Below are 16,713 nucleotides of genomic sequence, written 5' to 3' on the forward strand. Positions count from 1 at the left end.
GCCAAGACCAGGATTCTAGCGTTCCCGGAGCCATCCGCGAGTCAGCGGAGAAGACCGTGGGTAGGAGGAGTCCGTGAATAGGAGGAAGGACTGTTCCGTGAGGCTATTGTATGAAATGTGAGGCACTCATGATGTCGGGGGCCACGCGCACGTGGTGACGACGGCCGGCCCAATTGTGTTCACCGGTGATCCGGCTGCTTCCAGACACCCAATAGTAATGACCACAAATTCCCAACCTCGTCATATGGTCTGCTCGTTCCGGGGTTGTGGGGCATTAGACAGAAGATTGCGGGGACTGACTGGGCGTGAAATGATTACGATTCCGGAGGTCATGATTTGCAGATAGCGCGACCCCATAGCGGAGAGCCTTCCACCGTGGCAGATTATTTTGACTTGGGATGGCCAAAGAAGAGACGATAGCAATGGGTGGCAAGAGAAGAGAAAGACCGGGAACTTGATGAGCTGCATAGTAGGCCATAGAACCTGAAGGATGACATGACGAAAATGCACCTCGAGAAAAGGAACACACTAAGATCGAGGATTCAGATTCTGTCTGATGCAAAAGCGCTTGTGTTGATTCTCTACCAAAATATGCAGTTGATGTATCATGTCCAGAACGCCGCCTCGAGATGATGTTTACAGAAGCTCTACCACTACAGCATCATGCGCTTTGTCCAAGGGCAACTCGCTTGATATAGTTGAGTGCACTGCCAGCCCGCAGCCACTCGATCTGATTCAGCTCATACGAGTGATTCAGCTTCGCCTTCCACCTCGAGCCTTCCTTCGTGACAACCTCCATCGTGACCTGTTTCCCGGGTTGCAACTCTCCCTCCTCCACATCCAACAGTGTGATCTTATCTCCATCCCGAATCGTGTCGTAGTGGGCAGGGTCAGCGAATGTCAGAGGGAGCATTCCTTGCTTCTTCAGATTCGTCTCGTGAATTCTGGCAAAGCCCCTGGTGATTACAGCAACGCCACCCAGGTACCGGGGCTCCAAAGCAGCGTGCTCACGGGAGCTGCCTTCGCCGTAGTTGTTGTCGCCGATGATGCACCACCTGATCCCCGCCTTCTTCAGGCTCCGCGCTGCCTGAGGTACAGGCTTGATGTTGTCGCCGTCAACGGGGTCCTTGGCCTTGCCAATCATCTGGAGGGTGCTTGCATCTGGCAGGAAGTCGTTGGTGGCGCCGAGGAGGAGGTTGTTGCTGATGTTCTCGAGGTGGCCGCGGTAGTTGTACCAAGGACCTGCGGGGGAGATGTGGTCTGTTGTGCACTTGCCGCGGACCTTGATGAGGACAGTCAGGTTACTAGCGTTTCCTGGCTGCCACGGCTCAAACGGTGTCAGAAGTTGTAGTCGGTCACTCTTAGGATCGATATTGACAGTCAGGTCCGAGGTGTCGGACATCACTGGCGGTTGGAATCGATCGGCGCCAGGGCAGAAGGCGACGGGAAGCTCTTCCGCTTTTGGAGGTGTGAATCGGAAAGGGGTTGTCGCACCGGGCACAGGAATTGCGTCTGTGATGGGGTTGAAGGTCAAGTTGCCTGCGAAAGCGAAAGCTGTTGCTAGCTCTGGAGATGTGACAAAAGAGTGGGTTGCAGGGTTGCTATCGTGACGGCCTGTGAAGTTTCTGTTGAAGCTGGAGATGACGGAGTTCTTTTCAGCCCCCTTGACATCGACATCTTTCCTGTCCCATTGACCTACACAAGGCCCGCAAGAGTTGCTCAAGACGGTGGCACCAGCTTGTCGTAGCGTCTCAAGAATACCCTCCTCTTCAGCTGTCGCTCGGATCTGTTCGCTTCCTGGGCTGACCAGGAATGGTGTCTTTGGGCGATCCAGCCCAGCCTTCTTCGCCTGTATCACAAGGTCGCGGACCTTTTCGAGATCCTCGTACGAGCTGTTGGTACAGCTGCCCACGAGGCTGCAGCTCAGGTTCGTAGGCCAAGAGCTTTCGCTAACATGGGCTTTGAACTGAGAGAGGGGGTGGGCGAGGTCGGGAGTGAAGGGGCCGTTGATGTGGGGTTCGAGGGTCGATAGGTCGATTTCGATGATGTCGTCGTAGTATCGGTCGCTGCCTTCGTCGGCAATAAGAAGCTCCTGCTTGAAGGAGTCGGCGTACTTGGCGATGCCCTCCCGCTTTGTCGCCGAAAGATAACGTGACATGGCTTCCGAATAGGGGAATATGCAGGACGTCGAGCCGATTTCTGCAGACATGTTGCAGACTGTAGCCATCGCAGTCGCTCCGAGGGTTTCGGTGCCGGGGCCGAAGAACTCGATGATCTTCCCTTTACCTCCAGCAACGGTGAGGATGCCCGCAAGCTTGCAGATGATGTCTTTCGAAGAGCTCCATCCCTGGAGCTTGCCCGTCAGACGCACGCCGACCACCTTCGGACAGGCGAGTTCCCAAGGCATGCCGGACATTGCGTCAACCGCATCGGCGCCGCCAACGCCAATTCCCAGCATACCCATGCCACCCGCGTTCGGTGTGTGAGAATCCGTACCAATCATCAGACCACCAGGGAAAGCGTAGTTCTCAAAGATGGTTGTGTGAATGATGCCGGCGCCCGGTTTCCAATATCCTATCCCGTATTTTTTCGTCGCGGAACTCAGAAAGGCATACACCTCCCGGTGGTCGCTGGCAGCTCTTGACAAATCCTCCTTGTCTCCCTTTTCGGCCACGATCAAGTGGTCGCTGTGAACCGAAGTTGGGACTCTGACTCGCGGCAGGCCAGCACTGATGAATTGGAGCAAAGCCATGGTCGCCGTCGCGTCATGACAGGCAACGCGGTCCGGTCGCAAACGCAGTATCGTCTTGCCTCTCTTTATCTCGTCGAGAACCCATCCCTCCTCACCGGGTATCAGATGACTGTAGAGAACCTTTTCAGACAGTGTCAGGGGTCGTTTGTTGGCTTTTTGAACGTCGCGGAGGGCTTGTAACCGAAGGCCGTAGTCTAACGTGTTATACTTGGAACCAAGTCAGGAAACCTTCTAATCTTTTCAAGCAGTCAAGATCAACTTACCGGTTCCAAAGGACTCAAAGCGACCTGCCCTGATGGAGTTGCGAAATGTCTTGTCCGCACAGCGCGAGACCCCTGTCGGAGTGACGAGCATGCTTTCGATCGGGCCTCCCTCAACAGCGTGGACGACATGATTGCAGCATCTGCACCAACAAATCAACCCGCCAAGAGCGGGGGAACACTGCCATCTTTTTCACTTGTGATCTGCTGCGCAAAGATGTTCAAATCTTCATGTTTCGCGACGCCAATGCTCGAAGAGCTATGAATCCTCGGTTGCCAATTGCTGGACAGCTCCGTCTTCGAGGCCATTTTGGGCAAGAGACGGAGTAGTCCAGGTGTTGTGCAGGGATCTGCTAGCGGACTACTCCGTCCACCACCAAAAACAATAGTCTAGCCGGAGTAGTCCGCTTCCCGCTCTAGAACCACAGCAGCTGAGACTGCTGATTCCACTAAAATAGGATTCTCCTCAATGGCTGGAACACTTCGGCAGAATGATGACGGAGAACGGCATAATCAGTAGCTTGGGTTGGGAAAGTTGCCCATCTCATACGGGTCGCCGATGCCGGCTAATGGAAAGCTCCAGCTGAATTCCGACTTGTCGAAGTCGGCCAGGAAAGTCTCGATTTCCGGCACGTAGTCGTTGGATCCCGCATGGAAGGGTGGTTCGGGGTAGACGCCTTGCCAGGGCACTGCGTCTTGGGAGTGCGCCATGGCCACAGCGGACGAGCCCGGCATCTGGTGCCAAGCAGCGTCGGCTCCGTTGAGCGGGATGTGGGCGAGGTCTGCCTGCTGGGCCGTTGCGTCATAGACGGAATGCCCTCCGTCAGCGTGGTCCAGGGCGTTTTGGCCATCCTCAAGCCGGTCTGCACCAAGTGGCACGTATAACCGAGGGTTTTTCGAGGGCATATTTCCGGTGTAGAGCTTTCGAATAGTGAGGTCAACAATTGCGCCGAAACTTCGTTGTCCTTTTTTGACGGATGGCCACCACTCGCCGCCGACTGTAAGCAGGCTTGAGCATGTGCGAAGACTCTTCGATAAGTCCGCCGTTGATGCGTTTTGACGAACCGTAGCACACGTCCAGAACGAGTATATGAGGGTAGCTCCAGCGGCAAAGATGTTCTGGACTGTGCGCCAGCCGTGATTTAAACCTTGCATGTCGTGCAGTGCCTGGTAATCGTGAAGTATAGATGCGGCATTATTAAAGCAAACCTGCAACGACTCTGGGGAGGGATTGCGGATCGCTTGCGAAGGTTGGAACAGCATCACCATAGTTGTGTGGTACTTGACCTTCAATTTGATCTGCCACATCCGCCGTTGTCTGTTGTCGATTCCTGGAAAGTCGAACGTCTCGCTAGAAACCCGATCCCACCAGTCCACGAGTTCTTCTTTTATTCTCGCCTGTTGAGCCGGCGGGTCTTGCGGTAGAGGGAACCATGCCGAATCGCATGGAAGATGGTATAATTGGAGTTTGACATCGGAGACCATGCGGTCTAGCTCAAATTGGTATCTTGCGAACCGCAAAACGGCTGTAGAGAAAGACAATGGAATCGTGCCGCTCGCTGAACCGGTGTGTGCGGGAGGAGACTCGGGCAACTTGATATCGAACGTTTCGTCGCGGAAGCCGAGTGGTCGCCCTTGTATGGAAGATACAGATCTAGATTGGTTAGGAATAGATGACAAGAAGATTGCAAAAACTTTCTCGGAGGACTCACCTATCGAGAGAGTATATCGTAAAAAATGTTAGACGCCTGATCTGTTGATTCTCAAAGTCTGCTGGCTCGATTGTGTTTAGCGGCTCTCTATGTATGCCTAGCTCGACGCAATGAGCAAGAGCAATATGGATCAGAGTCCACAGATTGACCTCCGCTGGCGTGAGCATGCTGTGTACGATGAGAACAACCAACGCTTGGATTGAAGATAAAGAGATTTGCGAAAAGCAATCCTTGGAGAAATGGAGAGCTGCGCGGTAGAACCTTTCTGGTGGGAATTCGTATACGCGTCCCCTAACCTTGACAATGGCCGCAATGTTGAAAACCATGAAGAGTATAAAGGCGACAACTGGCATAGGAACGGAATGAACGCCCTGGTCGCCGGGGAGTCTCTGTCTGCCATTCCACCGGAACGCTTGCATAGTAGAAGGCCAGCCGTGGGGGAAGGGGTCATCGTCTAGTGAACAGCTGAACGTCGAGTACAGGGCATCGAGCGCGCTTAAAAGAGAAGTCGGCTCTAGAACTGGATAATCGGGATGCATCCAACGGACATAGGTGTGTACAAGCTTGATCGCATCTTCTTTCCTTGGTAATTCCTGTTTATTTCAAATTAGTATCTAAATCCCGTTGTACAAAGTCCAGCAAAAGCTATCAGACGAACCTGGCGCAAGAAAATATGTAGAGAGCGATTATACTGTTTAGAGATATCAGTCGGTACTGAAGTATCGTACCATTCCGACGAGGGCCCTTGAGCTTGCACATCTTCCAATAACGCCGCCGGAGTTGACCCAGCGCTCGAAGGAGACGCCCCAATGAGGTTCGTGAACAAAACACCAGAGCTGGATCCCAGATAGTGTTTTTGGCTTGAGTCGGAGCTGAGGGACAACATTCCCAGGTTCATGGCAACTGAGTGTGCGCGGTCCGGGAACTGCTCGTCGTGATCGTAGGAGCCCGCGGCCTCCGCGGGACGCTTGAGAGACTGCCGTTGGGACCCCAGACTTGCGGTCCGGCCCGTTGGCTGGCTGCCCGCCCGGCCGGACCTAGGCGACGGCGTTGAGACGTTGTCGTCTTCAAGGTCCCCACCACCGCCGACGGCCGCCGAGCCCTTCGGGTCCGGGAACGCATCGATCTGCGGGCCGGTGGATAGGTCAACGTCGGGAAGCCGTGATTTGATGATGTCTTCGAGCCATTGAATCCTTGCCCGGGCAGCACTTGCGAAGCTATCGTCCGGATCGGGCCGTCAGCGCGGAACATAAGTTTTTTGTGACTTGCAGCAAACAACAAGGGGTCTAGCTCGTAAAACCCAGCCGGTGGGATGTGCTTGTATAGCTTTGCGAAAACGTGGGTGTCGACTTACTTGCGAGGGACCAGCAAACCCGAGTTCTGACTGTCGACATCGAGGCAAGTTTCGCCGGCTTTTGCGCAGTTTGTGCAGGCAGGGACTTCTCCGTCGCACTGGTAAGTGGTGAGTATCCAGACACGTAAAAGTCATTGGGCCGGAGTAACGCGGTCCCAGCAGACTAGACGGCACGCCAGGGGGACGGAAGCTGAGCCGATGTGAGAGGGGAGGGAAAAGGTCTCACCTTGATCCGTCTCGTGCGACAGCGTCGACACGCCAGACGCACTTTCTTTGGCGGATTCATCCGCGATGACATCTCCCGTGAGGTTTGGTGAGCGTTGCGATTATTTTTTGTCTCCTGTTGTTTGTGTGATTGATACAGAGTTGTTGGGGGCATGGCCAGCAGATCAAGGTGAGCAACGAGAAAATGAATCGGCGCCGGTGGCACCCCCGAAAGTCAACCGCTGTAGTCCCTGTTCGATAGAGACCCAGAAAGGCGGACTGGAACAAGGTAGGGAACGGGGCTTGTCACATCTTGTTCTAGACGGAATGTGGCTTGATTCTGGTGAGGGGGGTACAGCTACGACGGGTGAGCGGCAGGGCGAGACGGACGCACTGGTCAAGGTAAGGTAAAAGTGAAAAAGTAAGCAATGTGGGCAGGCAAAATGGGAATTTGTTTCCGCAAAGACGGAAATAATTAGGGGCCTGGCTCAAGTGGACAGGGGTTTCGGGTGAACTGGAGCGATGGCAAAGGCTCTTCTTCTCCTCATTCTGTCTACCTAGAGGCATGTACCAGGGTTGCCAGCAGCACCGGATCTAGCGACAACGGATGCCGTGGCAGGCAATTCGCTGCTCTAAGGCATCCTACGGGATGTAGCCATGCACACTAAAGCATACGCGAGTAGAGACCGTCTGGTCTTTTTCCAGTACGGATCCCAAAACCTTTTGTTAGGCCAGTGCCCACTGTCCGCAATATATTTCGGTCTCAGTAGGCGAGAAAGCAACGCTAGGTGCCCCAAACGAGTCTTTCCACCTCGGCAGTTTGTGGAGATCTGCCGTATAAACACCAATGGTAGCGTCAAATCCGGTCTCCATAGTTTGACACCGGGGACTTTCCTGAGTCTATTCTCCTGAAGCCAGTCACGATGCAGCTTACGGCTGCAGACTATCCATTACACATCACTGACAGTTGCCTTCGGCCTCGGTATCGTATTCTTATTGTAGTTTGGCAGGCAATTTGACCCGATATGCACCCACGTTTCCGTTGGGACTAACGAGATCAGATGCATCTTGGATTGAGTGCGGAGCTCCGTATCCCTGCTTCTAGGGCTGGTGTTTGAGCATTGATGGTTCCTTGATGGCTTACGAGTAGGTTTTCGACGTAGGCAAGCTATCGCTCTTCACAACTTGGCTTCTAACCTTCTTCCCTCATCCTTGCTGCCCTGTTGCATCAACCTGACAACGTTTTCGTAGATAGTGAAGCTCAATGCACCAGATATCTACTGCACGTCAGTAAGGGCACGTGGTAAGTGGCTGTCAGCGACGCCTTAGTGCTCTGTTGCTGGTCGCAGAGACGGAACCAAAGCGGCATCAATCTCACGAAGAATGAACTTACACTTAATCGCGCCAGCCGAGGTGTTGTGCCTTTCCACAGCCCTGATACACCGGAATCTTGAACAATAGCGGATGCGCATTGCCACGTTCCACGGTGGACACTGGCACCTTCAAGGGCTTGCATTTTCGTCTTCACGACGTCAAAAGGCATCGTAGCGTAGACCGTTACGATGCCCGCTGTAGCGCCTGCAAAAGCCGGAGCTAGAGACCCCTTGCCACGGAGCTCCATCGGTGGGCTGATCACGTCGAGAAGAGCATTGTAGCTGGTAAAGCGAACAAGGGCGTTCGAGCCCTGCTTCAGAGTCACCGGGAGGATGCCACGGAAAAGCCCTCCGAAGCCCTCCATGGCTACGATACTTCTGATCGCATGGCTTGTCGACTTGAATCGCCTGGCGCCAGCTCTGTCTTCTACAATCTTGGTTTTGATGTTCTCGCCAGGGGTCACCACTGTCACGCTCTCGGCCACGCCAGCCGCGACACCGGCAAGCATGTTGGCAACCTTGGTTGGCTTCCCCGTTTGGGCATCTTGCGGGAGCTTTTTCCTAATGGCATCGAATGTAAAGAATCGTACGCCTGACTTGGATGCATTGGAGACGCAGAACGCACTGGCCCCCGTGTACAGCACGCCAGGTCCAGAGGTCCGTACGGCTGAGACGAGAATTCGTAGTGGAGATTCGGACGAACTCAGCAATTGTTTTCGTGTTTTTATGTACTCTGTAGGATACTTGACTCACGTTAGCATAGTAGAGACTTTGTAATGTGTTTGCAATCACTTGAATAGCGAGACCGAGTTTACATACCGTGACTAGAGACTCTACTCCCCCAGCAGCTGCACCAGCAACCACAGATTGCAAGGGGGTCGGGGACGTGTTACTGCGACTCATGGTTGATATCTTCCAATACCTATTCAGTCAAGCCAAGAGGTCTATCATACAGCCAGTGAACCGATATTTGCAGGCGTGCGCTTCTGGGCAGCCTTACATAGTCCGCTGAGCAGTACACAATATTGGACTGCCCCGAAAACCCATGGACGAGCCCCGGTATCCTCAGACAGGAGCCATCCGTGAGCTTCGGCACTGATCATGAACCCGTGAGACGCGGAGCTCCGTCCGTCTCCCTTCGACATTTGTGACACTCGGTGTGTTCGTAATCTGCCGGGAACATGACGGAAGTGACTTACATCCACTACGTACACGACTAGACGATATCTGCGTAGTCAAGAAAAGACTAAGATGCTATGGTTCGAAGTATTCTCGTGGCGGCGCTAGGGCGGGAACATGGGATGGAGGAATCCGCGCATCGCACGGAATCCACGCGTTCCACGGAGGGTGGTGTGGCGCAGGTGTCCCAAAGCCAGGAGCTATCCGCCTCACTGGAGCATTCCGCCTGTCAGGGAGCATTCCGAGACGTATCGGAGCCATCCGTCTAACACGACGGACTACTCCTTGTAGGATCATCATCATCACCATCTCCACTAACAAACTGGCGTGACGATTGCGTCGCGTGAGCTGGAGGGAAGCATTTGCATGTTGCCAAAATGTTTGCCCGCGGGATACTGCCGGTTGATCGGGGCGTTGTTCTGATGCCGAATCGGAAACCGAAGCAACAATGTGTATAACAAGCGAATCATCGTTGGATCGGTGGTTCTCGGTGTCGTCGTTCTGAGCCGAGTTTGTAACGGAGTACACCAAAGAGCTGCAGACAACATCCACAATGGCCCCTTCAGCTACAGAGACCGAGAGAACAGAGAAAAATCTGTTTCCTCACGGTGGATGGGACACTCACCATCATATCTTTGAACGTAAGTCTAACTCACTTGCAAATCATGATGAACAGCCCGCGGTAAGGTGCACGTCGGAGAAGTTTAGACTAACAAATACCCTTCGTCATAGCCGAGTCTTTCCCTTACAGTCCAAACAGGCACTTGACACCGCCTCCAGCGACCATCGCTGCCTTTGACAACTTCAAGGAAAGCCTGGGGATCACCAGATCTGTCCTTACTCATGGCCTATCCTATGGCGATGACTGCACCTCCTTAAAGGCCTTCGTACCTCGGCTGGGAACGCAAAAGACGCGTGCGATCGGTGTCATAGACCCAGAAACGACGACCGACGATGAATTGAGAGCAATGCACGCAGCCGGTGTCCGGGGACTTCGTGTCAATCTGTATCGTTATAAAGCCATGGAAGATGTCGAACTACAAAAGGTAGCTCTTCGAGCTCACCTCCGGAGAATCACGGCGCTGGCGTTGCCCTGGAGCCTTACGATGACTACAACCCGGACCGATTTCTGGGAGGAGTTGGAACCGTTTGTCAGGGAGAATCTTGCGAAACATGGAGTCAAGCTGGTAACAGATCACTTCGCGCTCCTAAAGGCACCAAGTCTGCTTTCAGAGGAATTTCGCGACCGGCCAACGACACAACCAGGGTTCGACGCCATCATGAGGCTAGTCAGAGACGGCCACCTCTGGGTGAAGCTGAGTGCGCCGTACCGCATCAGCGAGGAGAAGCCGGACTACTGCGACGTCAAGTTCTTGGTCCGCGCATTTGTGGACGCTAACAAGCACCGCGTTCTTTGGGGCAGTGACTGGCCCCACACGCCGCGGATGAAAGTGAGAACACACGAGGCGGCTATGAAGGAGACGCCGTACCTGGAAGTCGACGATGCGGCTTGGTTGAGGAGCCTCAAGTCATGGCTGTCAGATGAGGAATGGGACTTGTTGATGATACGGAACCCGAGTGAATTATTTGGATGATAGACCACATCCGTACAGCATAGAACTTAGATTAATTATCATTACTTCTGTGCTGTAGTATTTCGCACCTCGCATTACCCCCACAGTTCCCTATCTACAGAAATCGTAAAGGGCAGATGCGACATGTGAGAACCCCTGAAAAATACCCCTTACAACTACTCCACGCCAGATTCGACAACTTTGCCGAGACTAAACTCGAGTCACTAACACAGCAATTTTACCGAGAGTAAAAGAATTCCCTTCAACCATCTAAGGTTTCACTCGTGAAACATCGCGTATCTTAATTCGTACCTACTATACTCCGGCTGTAAATGACCGGCTAATTATTTGTCCTTACGCACGTTCTTGATCAGGTCACCCATCGAGGCACCCTTTCTCAACTCAACAAACATCTTCTCGTCGACCTCGGCTCGCTCCTGGCACAGAGCGACAACCTTTTCGACCAATGAAGGCGGCGTCACCACAACACCATCCGCATCCCCAATCAAGATGTCGCCAGGATTGATCCAGAGATCACCCTTGAACTGAAGAGGGACGTTGACCCTCGACGCCCGCGTGAACGTGTTCGAGCCCAGAATAGATGTGCCCTGGGCAAAGACCTGCCGATGTCGTTAGTAGAGTTTACACTACGGGAATCGTGGGATTAAGCCGGACGAGAAACAAGCTCTTCGCGCTCGCTAAAACTTACCGGGAATCCCATCTCATTGTGCTCCCCAACATCCCTCATTCGCCCGTCAATCACAACGCCCTGCGCACCCAGGTACTTGGCCCGAGTTGACATCAAACCGCCCCAGCACGCCGACGGGAGGCCCTTAGGTTGCTGAATGTACATGACGCCACCTTCTTCATTGTGGTCGACAAAGTGCTTGTCCAGCTTCGGGGCCGAAGTATCGCTGGTCTCGACCATCTGCACCGTTACTGCGGGGCCGAAAATGCGCGTGCCGGAGCCGGGGGAAAACATCCGGATTCCATCGAGGAAGCCACCCTGGGGGTACTTGAGCTTCACAAGGGCATCTCCAATCTTTACCTTTGTCAGAAACAAATCATGTTGCGAGTGAGGCTGCCTGGGCTACAGAGATGACCGCTGATCGTGTTCAGCCCGGCGGCGTTGATACTTACGTCACAGGCCGTGAACTTGCGGAGGGCTTCAAGGGCTCGAGAAGACATTGCAGGATCGGATTGGGTAGAAAGGTCAATATAGGCAAATGAAGCACGTATATGAGATGCTATAAGTTCAGAAGTTTGTCCTGGACCTTATGAACTGGTCAGTACGGCTACTGAATGTCGTGCAGCAGTCTCACAGCGGCGATGCCGGAGTTGTCCGGAAGCATCTCCAAAGCCTGTGAATGCGGAGGCATCGGGTGATACCCGAAAGCTTGGACCACATGCTCCCGGGCGTTCGGGGTTACTCCGTCAATGCCCTTGGCATCCCTTGCTTTTCTTGCTTGGGAATCCCAGGCTTCCGGGTGCCTCCATGACTCTGACAATATGCACAAAATCTGAACTAGGAATTTCATGAGACGATATTTTAAGGCTCCGAAATTGGCAACTGCCTATCCTGATCTCCCTCCAAGAGGGAATTGGTGCCGCGGGCTTTGTCGGTGTGCATGTTCGGTGAGCGAGGTCTGACACGCGAACCCTGGCTCGCAACACGGCTACATCCGACAAACCCACACACCGGGACTAAACATATGGCACAGGAAGTTAAAGATAACTGCCGAACAAGCATATCTCAATTGAGTTTTTCTCACTAAACTACTTCGCAGCTCTGCAATCACGTGGGGCGCAGGCATGCTACCAGCCCATATGAACATCGCTCAACACCACAACCACACATCACAGGAGCGAAATAAAAACTCACGAAAGCTCCAGGGGCAAAAAGAGGTGACCCCAACCCGATTTGAACGGATAACCTTTCGATTTCAGCTCAGAAACGGTCGCAGGACAGATTCTGGAGTCGAACGCGCTACCGTTGCGCCATAGGGCCGATGTGATCCATATCGTGGATCCAAGTGGATGCTGAGGGCGGGGACAACTCCAGGATAGGAAGGCCAGCTCTGCGGAACATGGGAAGAGTTGCTATGAAGAAGCAGCACGTAATTGTCACGGTTGATGCTCGGCTGCTACTCTCAAGAGATGTTCCCAAGTCTGGTAATGCAGAACGCTACTTCTCTTCAATTCAGTCGTGTCGCAGGCATTCGACTAGCTAAATCATCTAGCGTCTTCCTGCACCTCAGATACAATTGTTGGCTCTGCAGAGTCTCTCGTTCTCAGCTAGACTGTCTCTTCTTGTCATGCTTGATCCCCATACATCCACCACCAGTCCGGTCCGTGATGGCGGTTAGGATGCAAAAGCCGAAAGCTGCGCATCTCTGGATACTTTCTGTATACCTCCTTGCCATCTTCAAATGCAAGACTCATGTGAGGGTGTTCAATGTGCACTATCACAAGCGCCTTGCAACCCAATACAGTGCAAATGTGTTGTAGCAAGATAGGGCGAGGATGTACGTCGCCACCGCGGAAATGAACAAAGTGTTCCTCAGAGGACCGAGGTAAAGCCTTGCAGTCCAGAGACTTAGCCCTCTGTCTCAGGGAATCCCATACTTGTGAAACATAAGCATTCCAGAAATCTGTCGTGTTGAGCGGGAAGTGATGGCCGTCGCAAATGAACTCCACCCGACAATTCGTCTCAGGCTGAAAACCATCGGTGATCCAATCGTCGGTCTGGTCTGACTGAGAGACTTGCAGAACTTTGAGGGATGGCAGATGAAGAAGTCGACCAAGGAATCGGCCACCTGAGCGTTGGTTGAAAAGAATACGCATGGCATTGAGGCGCCTGTCCTCTGCTGCACAAATTTGGATTACCAATCGTTCCAGGCGAACCGCATACTGAACAAGGTATTGCGCCAGAGCGAGTCCATCATCCACAATCACCATCTGAGGGATTTGCAGCCGAAGAAACCTAACATTCTCGAGCAATGGGAGAAATGTTGGATCATGAATGAATGCCTTCCAAGAGGTCACGCTCTGGAACCTCGTTTCGTGCAAATGACTTGATGGTAAATTGAACGCAATGACGAAGTAGTTTCGATCACAGACGAAGTCAATGGCATCTGCTCTGAGCTGCCAACATGTGCAGAAGAGCCTGCATCCGAATTGATGCTTCTGGTGGCGCTCGAATGAGAGCAGAATTGTGGAATGCTGCGGAAATAGTCCGCTTTCATATATCATGTCGCGTATCTCTCGGGGGAGTCGAAGCATGTGGCAAAGCTGGGCTGTGGAGGGCGTAGTCGGTGCTACCGCCTCACTGCGCGCATGTATCGAATCGGCTCGTGCAGGCATGCCGACCATGTCAGTTGATATGCGAGATGTTCCAAGCTGTACTCTCGCTTGATGCGTGGTGTAATGGAAAGAGGTGAGACCAAAGATTCGAGAGCAACCATGGGGCGGTGATATAAATTCTATGTCCGCGTGTAGGCGAGATCCAGAAGCCCGCAAGTGCGATGATTTGCCTGTTCGTTCTTAGCACCTTCCAAAATTGAGACTATAGAAACTGCGAGATAAAGGCAAAGTTGTAGCAATAGCACTTTGTCACAATGGAACGAAATATTAAATTAAAAGCACCCCAATTCCAATTGACACTGTCTCACGCAGAACAACGAAGGAAAGGCACCAACCATACCTACAATAGAAGAGCATAACGAGTCCATTATACAACGAAAATGATTATGACAGCATTACAAAGCTTATTCAACCATGGATTATTGAGTATTACCTCTTTCAAGCTCTCTAGGTCTCAGACGAGGCTGAGTAGCATCTCATGGTTTCGAAAATCCACCATGATGTTTATGATGCCGCCATCAAAGCACTTTAACAGCCTCTTTGGCAACACGCCGAACATCTCAGAAGCCAGGTAGAAGGTAACTACAGACCCTCGGCTTCTCGTCATTTTGAAACCGACCCATGCGTGAATCCCCCGACCATCCTGCAAAGGCCGATGAGCGACGACATCAACTGCCCTTTGATATGTCTCCAGAGCCTTTTCATCAGCACTCCCCAAATTGGTATCTATCCACCTGCGCAACTCAGCATCATCAGCGGCATAGTCATGAACAGGGAAACACACTGCCGCCTCTGACTTCACATGCTTCACGTCCGCAGTGAAATTGAAGCAAGTCACACATGATCTGTTTCTCTTTTAGGCGAATCCCAATGTCGACGCCGAATTGAATCGGAAAGATGCCCCGGTCTCGGAAGCAGAGTGCGCCACCCACCCTCGCTGGACCATCGTTGTTGAGGTAAATGATGAAGCCGTTTGCGTACGCAAGCATGTCCTCGACAACCTATGGGATGCTTCTGTCGTGGTATCCAGACTCAAAGTCCTGGATAAAATTGACACTCTCTGCAAATCGGCAGGTGTCGGAGAAGACGGGCACGTTGTGTTTCTTTCATACGCCAGCTGCAGCTTTGATGTTTCCCATGGAAACCGACTGAGCTCTAGCCCAATTGTTGGTGATTGTGAGTAGAAGCATGGCCACGCGGCTAACAATCTCATCAGCACCAAGAAAAGCTGATGCCTTCTCATTGTCCAAGTTCCTTTTCAACATATTATCGACCTGTAAATTACTTCTTGAAACCAAATGATTTTAAGACAAGTTCAGATTTGCTTTATTATCTGCACCTATCATCGCATTCCGAGCAGTCTAAGATACATAAAGCTATGGCTCCTTAACGTTTTCAACAGATGTCTGCAATACGTGGTCTGTACAGTCAGCTTCCATTTTTATGGGATATGCAAAGATGAAAGATACTCTACCTATGTCACTGCGCAAGCATGTAGGATTATACGGGCAGCCCCTTTCTCCGCTTACGGCGAGGGTTGTATTTTCAATCGAGAGTAATCAGATTTAGGGGTGAGGTACAAAAGTTCAAGGTAATAAGCAGAGACTCGGAAACGGACGGTCAATCTATGCCGCACAAATGCATTTCAATATTCGATTATTGACGTACGCAATCGAAGTCGCTCACGTGGGCTGAAGATTCTCGCTGGATGCAATGCCACAGCTTCATTGCGCTTGAAAACCGTTGCAGGTTGCCTTTGATGGCTGCATACAACGACGCCCGAACTACTACACGATCATCTCGAGTTCTTAGCGCGGTCTCCTAAGGCGGCATTCTGTGCTGAGAAGGTTATTGCAGGCCTCGCGTCTCGCGCTACCGACCGAGCACTCGAGAGCGAAAGTGAGTTGCTGGGCATCATGGACCTCCAATCTGGTCACGGTCAATGTCACGGAATGAATGACTGCAAAAAGTCCCTGTTAGACTACTGCTCATTTACGCAAAGAATCCACCAGTAGTCTCACTGTCCCTCTGTCGCGTCCTCTGGTGTCGAGAACCGGTAATAAAGATGATCCCACCCATCCCCATGGTCTACCTCAAGCTCAAGAAGCTCCTTGTTGAGATCGAAGTCCTTAATGGCACCATTGATAGCAGACGAGAAGATGGTCTTGCCGACAGTCTCCCAACATGTCTTGCGCACAGGTTCCGTTTCAGTGCTAGTGACCGTGAAGGAGTCCGTCGTTTTGAGCTTCAAATTGGTACGGCACGAGGCTAGGGCTTCTTGCATGTTGGTGTTACTGATTTTCCATCCCATCACCGTCTTCAGCTCGGAAGGCTTGAGGCCAGTCATCTCCCAGCACGCCTTGAGAACCTCGCGCATTTTCAGTCGAGGGTTCGTCTTGTCGTCTCCGTTCATTGCCTTCATGACAGTCAGGCGTTTGGACACCGTGTTGACCATGAGGGTATCAACGGGCAACACCTTGCCCTTTGCGTCCTTGGTTGTGTAACCATCTGCGTACACACTGAAGGCCCATCGCCCCTCTTCTTTGTTTTCTTCAGCGTCGACCGCGTATGCCGAGTTTCCCTACAGTTGTGTCAGTTGTCCGAATCTAAGTCAAAGTACACCGAATATTGAGGAAACTTACAGCAAAAGGTCGAACGGGCACCGCAGATATCTATCCACAGATGTCAGATAATCATTTACAACAACAGCAGCACCTCAACCTATGAGGTCTTGAAGCCTGGAGGACTTACAAGGCTGGTCAAAGACCCCAGAAGAAACAGAAGAGTTGAAAACCGATGGGAAATCATCTTTTAAAAGCGATTGAATATGTCCAAAACGGAAAGAATGAAAGTGTTCAAACAAACACGGCAACTGCGAACGGGCCAATTGCAAAAAAGTAAAAGAGAGTAAGTTGGTTAAAAACATGGCGTGGGATGCTGGT

At 52.2% G+C, this 16,713-nt stretch overlaps 5 protein-coding genes across 5 annotated transcripts; 1 reads left to right on the forward strand and 4 right to left on the reverse strand.

Annotated features, from left to right (window-relative positions):
* Positions 1-661: 661 nt before the first annotated feature.
* On the reverse strand, positions 662-3,918 carry GCG54_00013862 (Aconitate hydratase; the record flags this gene model as incomplete). Its single annotated transcript, XM_045413708.1, has 3 exons — positions 662-2,946; positions 3,016-3,155; positions 3,563-3,918. The coding sequence occupies 3 exons, from the start codon at positions 3,916-3,918 to the stop codon at positions 662-664; spliced, it is 2,781 nt and encodes a 926-aa protein (XP_045269779.1).
* A 3,542-nt stretch (positions 3,919-7,460) lies between these two features.
* Positions 7,461-8,164, reverse strand: GCG54_00013863 (Mitochondrial tricarboxylate transporter 1; the record flags this gene model as incomplete). Its single annotated transcript, XM_045413709.1, has 2 exons — positions 7,461-7,559; positions 7,676-8,164. 2 exons carry the CDS (start codon positions 8,162-8,164, stop codon positions 7,461-7,463), a joined length of 588 nt encoding a protein of 195 aa, XP_045269780.1.
* A 1,223-nt stretch (positions 8,165-9,387) lies between these two features.
* Positions 9,388-10,429, forward strand: GCG54_00013864 (uncharacterized protein; the record flags this gene model as incomplete). The annotated part of the gene is made up of 2 exons (XM_045413710.1): positions 9,388-9,475; positions 9,567-10,429. The coding sequence occupies 2 exons, from the start codon at positions 9,388-9,390 to the stop codon at positions 10,427-10,429; spliced, it is 951 nt and encodes a 316-aa protein (XP_045269781.1).
* A 323-nt stretch (positions 10,430-10,752) lies between these two features.
* On the reverse strand, positions 10,753-11,596 carry GCG54_00013865 (putative 4-hydroxy-4-methyl-2-oxoglutarate aldolase; the record flags this gene model as incomplete). Its single annotated transcript, XM_045413711.1, has 3 exons — positions 10,753-11,028; positions 11,118-11,456; positions 11,549-11,596. The coding sequence occupies 3 exons, from the start codon at positions 11,594-11,596 to the stop codon at positions 10,753-10,755; spliced, it is 663 nt and encodes a 220-aa protein (XP_045269782.1).
* A 4,192-nt stretch (positions 11,597-15,788) lies between these two features.
* GCG54_00013866 (uncharacterized protein) lies at positions 15,789-16,579 on the reverse strand (the record flags this gene model as incomplete). The annotated part of the gene is made up of 3 exons (XM_045413712.1): positions 15,789-16,352; positions 16,414-16,443; positions 16,523-16,579. 3 exons carry the CDS (start codon positions 16,577-16,579, stop codon positions 15,789-15,791), a joined length of 651 nt encoding a protein of 216 aa, XP_045269783.1.
* Positions 16,580-16,713: the final 134 nt, after the last annotated feature.

Source organism: Colletotrichum gloeosporioides (genome assembly GCF_011800055.1).
Source record: "Colletotrichum gloeosporioides strain Lc1 chromosome Unknown consensus_11, whole genome shotgun sequence".
Taxonomy (NCBI): Eukaryota; Fungi; Ascomycota; class Sordariomycetes; order Glomerellales; family Glomerellaceae; genus Colletotrichum; species Colletotrichum gloeosporioides.